The 10708-nt window shown below is 45.9% G+C and overlaps 1 protein-coding gene across 1 annotated transcript; it reads left to right on the forward strand.

The window, feature by feature from the left end:
- The first annotated feature begins 579 nt into the window (after window positions 1-579).
- LOC144607198 (relaxin-3 receptor 1-like) lies at window positions 580-10708 on the forward strand. Its single transcript, XM_078423877.1, has 3 exons — window positions 580-1661; window positions 7199-7265; window positions 10589-10708. The coding sequence occupies exons 1-3, from the start codon at window positions 580-582 to the stop codon at window positions 10706-10708; spliced, it is 1269 nt and encodes a 422-aa protein (XP_078280003.1).

Consider the following 10708-nt stretch of genomic DNA (forward strand, 5'->3'; position numbering starts at 1 on the left):
GGGAGGGGGAGGGGGAGGGGGAGGGGGAGGGGGAGGGGGAGGGGGAGGGGGAGGGGGGGAGATAAAGAACCAGAGAGAGGGACTGGGACCGGGAGGAGAATGGGAATGGGTTAGAGAAAGATAGAGGATCTCAGCGCGGCAGAGAGATCGGGGAGAAGGAACAGAAAAGAGGAATCGGGGGGAGAGATCGGGGCAAGCGAGGGATCGCCCGACTTCAGACGGATCGAGGGGGTTGAAAGGGATCGGGGAGCGGGAGAGAGATCGAGAGAGGATAGGGGAGAGAGGGATCGGGTAAAAGAGGAATCGAGAAAGAGAGGGACGCGGGAGAGAGAGGGGACCTGGTGAGTGGGGGAACAGCGGTGGAGAGGGTGATTTGCGGGAGAGGGGGGTGTGGGAGAAGGGGACCGGGGACGGGGGACAGGGAGGCAGTTCCAGGAGTAAGGGGTGGGAGGTCATTTGCCTGGGGGCCAGGGCGCACAGAGCGACCCCGACACTCGCTGGTGCTCCCAGTCGCCAACCTTCAGCCGCTGCCTGCCGTCGGAGAGTTGACGGTTCAGAGAGAGGGGCGAGCAGATGGCCATGTCTGACCGAGACTGCTACTGGGACGAAGATGGAGTGTCCTTTGCGCTGAATAAAAGCAACCAGTGTCTGGAGGAGTTGCTGAAGTCTCTGATTTTCCACGGCACCGAGGTGCAGAACGATGGATTTAAACTCACCAGGATCCTGGTCTCCATCGTCTACAGCGTGGTGTGCGCCTTGGGTCTGGTGGGCAACCTGTTGGTCCTCTACCTCCTGCAGGCAAACAAGAAGAAGTCCACCATGACCACCTTGGTCATGGGCTTGGCCGTGACCGACATCCAGTTCGTGTTGACGCTGCCTTTCTGGGCGGTGGACACTGCCATGGACTTCAGTTGGCCCTTCGGCCGAGTCATGTGTAAGGTGGTGAGTTCGGTGACCGCGATGTACGCCAGCGTCTTCTTCCTGGCCGTCATGAGCATCACCCGCTACTGCTCGGTGTCGCAGTCGCTGAAGATGAAGAAGCACTCCTCGCCACACAGGGACTGGTTGACCTGTATTTTCATCTGGGCGGTGGCGTGCGTGGCCACCCTTCCCCAGGCCACCTACTCCACCACCATCGTGCTCCCCACCGAAGAGCTCTGCATCACCAAGTTCCCGAAACTTCACGACAACCCCCAGTTTTGGTTCGGGCTCTACCAGACGCTCAAAGTATTGGTCGGGTTCATCATGCCCCTCGTCGTTATCTCCGCCTCTTACCTCCTGCTTCTCCGCTTCATCAACAGCCAAGAAATCAGCGGCAACAACCCAAAGAGGACCTCCAGGGTCACCAAATCCGTCACCATCGTGGTGCTGACTTTCTTCATTAGTTGGTTGCCCAACCAAGCCATCACGCTCTGGAGTGCCTTCATCAAATTGAATGTGGTCGACTTCAGCGTGGCCTTTTACAACACCCAGGCCTACGTCTTCCCCGTGACTGTCTGCCTGGCCCACAGTAACAGCTGCCTCAACCCCGTCCTCTACTGCCTGATGAGAAGAGAGTTCCGCGGCGCTGTCCGCGACCTGGTGCTGAAAGTGACCTGCGTCCGGCGCGTCCGCCCGCCCGGCATGAGAAGACAACTGCCCGTCACTATCTGCATGACCAGGTGAGATGCCGGAGCTCCGATGTGCTCACACGGTCTGTCGTCGAGCAGTGGTCGTTTACTCGAGTTTAAATGGGAGCCATGGGGCTCATACCAGCAGTGCTGGAACTCACCATTTAAACTTTACATAGTAAACCGCCAAATAGAGAACGAGAATTGGAAGGGACGCGGGAGAGAGAGGGGACCTGGTGAGTGGGGGAACAGCGGGGGAGGGGGTGATTTGGGGGAGAGGGGGGTGCGGGAGAAGGGGACCGGGGACGGGGGGCAGGGAGGCAGTTCCAGGAGTAAGGGGCGGGAGGTCATTTGCCTGGGGGCCAGGGCGCACAGAGCGACCCCGACACTCGCTGGTGCTCCCAGTCGCCAACCTTCAGCCGCTGCCTGCCGGCGGAGAGTTGACGGGACAGAGAGAGGGGCGAGCAGATATAGACAATAGGTGCAGGAGTAGGCCATTCAGCCCTTCGAGCCAGCACCGCCATTCAATGCGATCGTGGCTGATCACTCTCAATCAGTACCCCGTTCCTGCCTTCTCCCCATACCCCCTCACTCCGCTATCCTTAAGAGCTCTATCCAGCTCTCTCTTGAAAGCATCCAACGAACTGGCCTCCACTGCCTTCTGAGGCAGAGAATTCCACACCTTCACCACTCTCTGACTGAAAAAGTTCTTCCTCATCTCCGTTTGTAAAATGTGTGCAGGATAGTTTTTTGCAGCAATACGTAGAGGTACCTACCAGAGAAGGGGCAGTGTTGGACCTCCTGTTAGGAAATTAGACGGGTCAGGTGACGGAGGTATGTGTTGAGGAGCACTTTGGGTCTAGTGATCACAATGCCATTAGTTTCAATATAATTATGGAGAAGGTCAAATCTGGACCAAGGGTTGAGATTTTGGATTGGAGAAAGGCTAATTTTGAGGAGATGAGAAAGGATTTAAAAGGAGTGAAATTGAACTTTTTGTTTTATGAAAAGGATATAATAGAGAAATGGAGGATATTTAAAGGTGAAATTTTGAGAGTACAGAGTCTTTATGTCCCTGTTCGGTGGAAAGGAAAGAATAATAATTTGAAAGAGCCGTGGTTTTCCAGGGAAATTGGACACTTGGTTCGGAAAAAGAGGGAGATATACAATAAATATAAGCGACAGGGAGTAAATGAGGTTCTTGAGGAATATAAAGAATGTAAAAGGAATCTTAAGAAGGAAATTAGAAAAGCGAAAAAAAGATATGAGGCTGCTTTGGCAAGTAATGTAAAAGTAAACCCCAAGGGGTTCTACAGATATGTCAATAGCAAAAGGATAGCGAGGGATAAAATTGGTCCATTAGAGAGTCAGAGTGGGCAGCTATGTGCTGAGCCGGAAGAAATGGGGGAGATATTAAACAATTTCTTTTCTTCGGTATTCACCGAGGAGAAGGATATTGAATTATGTGAGGTAAGCGAAACAAGTAGAGTAGTGATGGAAATTATGAGGATTAAAGTAGAGGAGGTACGGACACTTTTGAAAAATATAAAAGTGGATAAGTCTCCAGGTCCTGATAGGATATTCCCTAGGACATTGAGGGAAGTTAGTGCAGAAATAGCAGGGGCTATGACGGAAATATTTCAAACGTCATTAGAAACGGGGATGGTGCCGGAAAATTGGCGCATTATGCATGTTGTGCCTTTGTTTAAAAAAGGTTCTAAAAGTAAACCTAGCAATTATAGACCTGTTAGTTTGACGTCTGTGGTGGGAAAATTAATGGAAAAGATACTTAGGGACAATATATATAATTATTTGGATAAACAAGGCCTGATTAGAAACAGTTAACATGGATTTGTGCCTGGAAGGTCATGTTTGACTAATCTTCTTGAATTTTTTGAAGAGGTTACCAGGGAAATTGATACGGGTAAGGCTGTGGATGTTGTCTATATGGACTTCATTAAGGCATTTGACAAGGTTCCACATGGAAGGTTGATTAAGACGGTTAAATCGTTGGGTATTAATAGTGAGGTTGCAAGATGGATTCAACAATGGCTGAATGGGAGATACCAGAGGGTAATGGTTGACAATTGTATGTCAGGTTGGAGGCCAGTGTCTAGTGGAGTACCCCAAGGATCTGTGTTGGGTCCACTGTTGTTTGTCATTTACATTAATGATCTGGATGATGGTGTGGCAAATTGGATTAGTAAATATGCAGATGATACTAAGATAGGTGGTGTAGTTAATAATGAAGTCGATTTTCAAAGTCTACAGAGAGACTTGGGCCTTTTGGAAGGGTGGGCTGAAAGATGGCAGATGGAGTTTAATGCTGATAAGTGTGAGGTGCTGCATTTTGGTAGGACAAATCAAAATAGGACGTACAGGGTAAATGGTAGGGAATTGAGGAATGCAGTGGAACAGAGGGATCTGGGAATAACTGTGCATTGTTCCCTGAAGGTGGAATCTCATGTGGATAGGGTGGTGAAGAAGGCGTTTGGTATGCTTGCCTTTATAAATCAAAGCATCGAGTATAGAAGTTGGGATGTAATGTTAAAATTGTACAGGGCATTGGTGAGGCCGAATCTGGAGTATGGTGTGCAGTTCTGGTCGCCAAATTATAGGAAGGATGTCGACAAAATGGAGAGGGTACAGAGGAGATTTACTAGAATGTTGCCTGGGTTTCAGCACTTAAGCTGCAGAGAGAGGTTGAGCAGGTTGGGTCTATATTCTTTGGAGCGTAGAAGGTTGAGGGGGGACTTGATAGAGGTTTTTAAAAATTTGAGAGGGACGGACAGAGTTGACGTGGGTAGGCTTTTCCCTTTGAGAGTGGGGAAGATTCCAACATGGGGCATAGCTTCAGAATTGAGGGACAAAAGTTTAGGGGTAACATGAGGGGTAACTTCTTTACTCAGAGGGTGGTGGCTGTATGGAATGGGCTTCCGGTGGAAGTGGTGGAGGCAGGCTCGATTTTATTATTTAAGAGTAAATTGGATAGGTATATGGATAAGAGGGGATTAGAGGGTTATCGTCTGAGTGCAGGTAGATGAGTAGGTCAGGGAGAGTGGTCGGCGTGGACTGGTAGGGCCGAACGGGCCTGTTTCCGTGCTGTAGTTGTTATATGGTTATATGGTTATAATCTGGGTCAGGGAAGATCACAGGGCGACGTTTGCTGAAGGTTTAACGTGTCACTTCAGCAGAGCAGTGATAAATTGTACTTACTTTTAGAATCGTTGGATCGTGCAGCATGGAAACGGGCCATCGGTCCCAACTCACACTCCTGCAGTGGGCACCTCCCATTGCCCAGCATGTGGTCCAGAGCCCTCTATGCCCAAGGGATTCACAGCCTCCTCTAGATACCTAAATGCAGTAGTGACAGCTTCCACCCACTCCAGCGGTCCACTCCACATATCATTCTCTAAAGGAAAAACAACTCTTCATATCCCCTCGACATCTCTTTCCCCCGACCATAAATCTATCTATGTCCTCTAATTTTACCTACCTCTGATATAGGACAATTTCCTATTTATACCCCTCGTGATTTTAGACAACTCAATTATGTCCCATCTTAACTTCCTCCACTACAGGGAGAATAGACACAGCTCTCCCGTCTCTCCTTATATCTGACCTGCCCCACCCAAGGTAACACATTGGTGAATTTCCTCTGCATGCTTTCTCAATCTCAATAAAACTTTATTAGCCAAGTATGTTTTGCAACATACGAGGAACTTCATTTGCCACACAGTCATGACAATAAAAAGCAACAGGCCACACAAAATACATTTTAACATGAACATCCACCACAGGGACCCCTCCACATTCCTCACTGTGATAGAAGGTGAAAAAAAGTTAAATCTCTCCCTTTTTTGCCCTCCAGCGGTCAGGGGCTCTAACCTTCCGTTGACGGGATGATCTTGACTCCCGTAGCCGGCGGCGAGCCTTCCTAGACGGGGCGATCAAGCTCCTTCATCGAGGGGGGGGGGGGGGAATCTCAGCTCCCCCGCGCCGGCGATCTACCCCGGGTCGGGAACAGTCGAAACTCGTGCAGCTTTTGGAGCTCCCGACCGGTCTCATCCCGAGACTGTGAGCTCCTGATGTTAAAGTCCGCAGGCTGCATTGGAGCGTTGATCCCAGACAAGGGATCGCAGGCTCAGATGATAAGTCCACGCCCCCGCGGGGACTGAAGGTCAGTCTCCAGCTCCGTGATGTTTGCAGGCTCCAGGCCGCAGAGCGAACAGAGATACGATCCGGAAAACAATCGCATCTCCGGCAAGGTAACAGACTGAAACAAAGTTTCCCTGACCCCGTCTCCCACCCCCCACATAAAACAAACCAGAGAACATTTACACAAACTTTTAAAACTTACCAAAAATAACAAAAAGAGTTTGAAAAGGACAGAGTGTAGGCGAGGCAGCCATCGTGCTAGCCCCCAGTGCTAGCACCTCCTTCCTTTAACATGGTGACCAGAACGACATGCAATACTTCAGCTGAGACCTGACCCAATATTTTATACAATTGATGCTCACTCCAGACTTGTACAATTGATGTTTCTGTGACCATTTTATAGGCGGTAGTGTTTGTGGAGCAATATAATTTACGTCGCTCTCCCGATCTTACTATGTACCACAATGCCCATTCATACATGAAAATACAGGTATTGTTTCCATGTTTCTCATTCTTAGGGCTGGTCCACTTCAGGAATAGAAAGACCAAAGATGTGGTGAATTAAATCCAGAGTAACAAATGATGAAGCAAACCTATGGAATCCCTCGGCATCCAGGGAGAAAACCACTTTGGATTTCAAGCAGCATCCCACAATTATCCACCTGGCCTTGCCCATGTGGCCAAACTTAACGTGTGGCTATGGATTGAATCGATGGGGAAATTTCAACATTCAAATGATGCCCCACTGGTTCAATCTGTTCTCCTCTTCAAGCGAACAAACTGCCTCGATATCTGTTTTGAAACTGAATCCTGTAAAGTGCATTGTAACTAATCTGTGTTTGGTTAAGTGAGAAATAGAAATACAAGTACCGTATATGTTGGAGTAGAGATATTAACTTAACGATAAAGAGATCTCTGTGTCACCACCTCAACACTGGCCAGAGTCTCATGCAAGCCAAACTTAATTTTGCACCAAATGGTAGATAAGAGAGATAATCATAAACTAATTTGCACTGATAGCATTTTGTGAGGAAGCTTCTCAAAGAACGAAACTTCTCAGGCTTTGAAAAAGCTGAAGGAGAAGTTGAAAGTGAATGTTGTTGGATTTCAAACAAAGTTGTCAGCCATGGGCAGAATCCAGGATAAGGTCATTTTTAAAACAGTAGTGCACAACAACAGAGTGGGGAAGACCGGAGCAACAATATACATTACATCTGAGAGCCACTAGCTCCAACTTTGAAGTTATACCAGGAAATCCAAGCGTTGAACCCACAACAGATTAGACCCAGTCAACCCATTTATGGCACTGAAGGATCGCCGCTCTGAAGATGGATAATTTTCAAATAAACTATATGATTTAATTAATTGGCAATTCAAATGTATTTCATTGTTTTAAGCATTTTAATGTTTAATAACTATTACTTTTTCAGTTTTTTATTAATATATTTCATTTATGATAAGTTTCAAAGCCTGAGAGTTTTGATGGCCAGTAAACTGGTAGGGATGGCTCTGCCTGAAGTTAAAGTTTCCTGGGGTGGAGGAGGCCTTCTGTTTCTCAATGATCAGGATCTAGCTTCAGATGGTATTGCTACTGCAGGATAGTGCAGGTGGGGGAAAGGCAAGAGGCAATTCTGCCCTTACTGACCTGGCCCTGACCACCATCCAGATGTCATAGACTAGAGGCAATATCCAGTGGCCAATTAACCTACCGACCCACTTTGGGATCTGGGAAGAAAATAAAGCTCCCAGGAGAAACCTGTATGGTCAGAAAGTGAACATTTTAATTCCACTTAGACAGCATTAGGGTCAGGATTAAACCTGGGTCACTGGAGCTGTGAGGCAAACTTATCCAGATTAGTTGTCACTCAGAGTGCATGACACAGGGTGCCTATTTTGTGGATGTCCAATTCAGTGAGTTCAGCATCATATTCAAGGAGTAATGCAACGGTGTGCAGAATCGGCTACAATTGAAGGATGAATGTAGTTTTCTGATTAAACATAGAGGAGAAGCAGATGAATTATCCTGCAAACTTCACATGGCATAGCCACCATTAACATAGAAACATAGATGGCATTGATGGTTAAAGAGGAGATTAATGCAAAAGCAAGGAGAGACATTACCTTGGATGCTGTAGAATCGGAATGGGTAGAACTACGAAATAGCCAAGGGCAGAAAACATTTGTTGGAGTGATATACAGTCCACCAAACAATAGTAGCGAGGTTGGGGATAGCATCAAGCACAAAATTAGGCATGCCTGTAGCAAACGTACAGCGGTTATCATGGGTGACCTTAATCTACATATAGATTGAGCCAACCAAATTGGTAACAGTGCTGAGGAGGAAGATTTCCTGGAATGTATACGGGATGGGTTTTTAAACCAATATGTAGAGGAACCGACTAGAGGGCAGACTATCCTAGACTGGGTTCTGGGTAATGAGGAAGGATTAGTTAGCGATCTTGTTGTGCAGAGCCCCTTGGGCAACAGTGACTATAATATGGTGGAATTCTGCATCAGGATGGAGAGTGACCAAGGAAGAGGCATATAAATTGTCCAGAAGAAGCGGCAAACCAGAGGTCTGGGAGAAATTTAGAACTCAACAGAGGCAGAGAAATGGGTTAATTAAGAGGTGGAAAAAGAGCATGAAAGAAAGCTTGCGGGGAATATAAACCCTGACTGTAAAAGTTTCTATAGGTATGTAAAAAGGAAAAGATTAGTGAAGACGAATGAAGGTCCCTCACAGTCAAAGACAGGTGAATGTATAATGGGAAACAAGGAAATGGCAGAAAAGTTAAATGAGTACTTTGGTTCTGCCTTCACGAAGGAAGACACAAACAATCTCTCAGAAATACTAGGGGACCGAGGATCTAGTGAGAGGAAGGAACTGAAGGGAATCCACATTAGTCAGAAAATGGTGTTAGGTAAACTGTTGGGAATTAAGGCAGATAAATCCCCAGGGCCCAATGGTCTGCATCGCAGAATACTCAAGGAGATGGCCCTTGAAATCGTGGATGCATTGGTGATCATTTTCCAATGTTCTCTCAACTCTGGATCAGTTCCTGTGGACTGGAGGGTAGCCAATGTAACTCCACTTTTTAAGAAAGGAGGGGAAGAGAAAACGAGGTATTATAGACCAGTTAGCCTAACATCGGTAGTGGGGAAGATGCCGGAGTCGATTAAAGAAGAAATAACAGCGCATTTGGAAAGCAGCGACGGGATCTCTCAAAGTCAGCATGGATTTATGAAGGGGGTATCATGCTTGACTAATTTCTAGAATTGTTTGAGGATGTAACAAGTAGAATGGATAAGGGAGAGTCAGCAGATGGTATGTTTAGTTTAGTTTAGAGATACAGCATGGAAACAGGCTCCTTTGGCCCACCGGATCTGCGCCGACCAATGATCCCCACACATTAACACTATCCTATACCAACTAGGGACTATTTTTACATTTACCAAGCCATTTAACCTAAATACCTGTATGTCTTTGGCGTGTGGGAGGAAACCGAAGATCTCTGAGAAAACCCTCGCAGCTCACGGGGAGAACGTACAAACTCCATACAGACAGCACCCATAGCCGGGATCGACCCCTGGTATCCAGGGCTGTATTCACTTTAAGGCTGCAACTCAACCGCTGTGCCACCGTGCCTCCCATATTGGCCTTCATTGCAAGAGGATTTGAGTTTAGGAGCAAAGAGGTCCTATTGCAATTGTACAGGACCTTAGTGAGACCGCACCTGTGGCATTGAGTGTAATTTTGGACTCCTAATTTGAGAAAGGGCATTATTGCTATTGAGGGAGTGCAGTGTATGCTCTGCATGGATGAGAGGCGATGTAGAAACATATAAAATTCTTAGTGGATTGGACAGGGTTGATGTTTAATTAGTAGAATATTAATTGGAACCATTTTACAGTTGTATCTATTAGTCTAATATGTGAGTTTTACATTCGTATTATAATTGATCTTTGCTTTTTTTAATATTAGTGTTAAGTAACAGTAAAGAGCAGCATCTTGTGCACGAGATACTGTAGAGTAGATAGAAGGTGGTGTCTGTTGATAATGCATGTGAGGAACACTTTCAATTGGAAATGTTACAAGATTATTCAGAGGCAGGTGTTATGGGACATTAACAGAGGACCAAAAGCATATTAATATAAAAGGATTTGCAGTAACAACTAACAACTTAATTTGAGTCTACAATTTAGGCCATTTAATCAGAGTAACTTGAAGAAAAATTGCCAGGGGAGAAAGCAGAAAGTTGAGCTCTTTAAAAGAGCACAATGAACAGATTAACTTCCAATAAGCTTGTAATATTGCATCAATTAATAAAGATGCCAAATGAGTTGTATTAAAAAAAGCAACAATACCAATCTAAAGCCTCTCAAAGTATTTATGTACTGTACAATGAATTAATGTAGTGTTTTTAGCCTTACAGGCAAACGTCACAGAAACTTGCATATTGTATGTTTATTTGCTGTATTGTTGCATTAATGTACCTGTAAAGCTGCAGCAAGTAAACATTTAATTGTTCTGTTGCTGGTGCACAAGACAATTAAAGACTCTTGACTCCTGTCTTGACTCTTGATCTACAATGTGCAGCATTTACCCATGAATGGAATTCCGACAATACCATCAAACCTGCAACCATTACCAGCATGAAGGGCAAGAACAGCAGTTAGATGGGAATGCTGGAACCTACTTGACTCAACAGGTATCTCGATCACCTAAACAAAAATCAATTAAAACAACAGGAAACATGCAAAATCAAAGCAATAACTTTGGTGTAGCTGATAACTCACTTAATTTCCCTTCAAAATTGCAGATCATGCTTTCCGCAACAGCATTATGGAAGTATCATCATCAGTCGCTCAAGGTTGACCATTATGTGGGCAAGACCAGATTGGGTCTGAAGAAGGGTTCCAGTTGTAACATTTATGCCTAA

Source organism: Rhinoraja longicauda, chromosome 28, assembly GCF_053455715.1.
Source record: "Rhinoraja longicauda isolate Sanriku21f chromosome 28, sRhiLon1.1, whole genome shotgun sequence".
In the NCBI taxonomy this organism is placed as follows: Eukaryota; Metazoa; Chordata; class Chondrichthyes; order Rajiformes; family Arhynchobatidae; genus Rhinoraja; species Rhinoraja longicauda.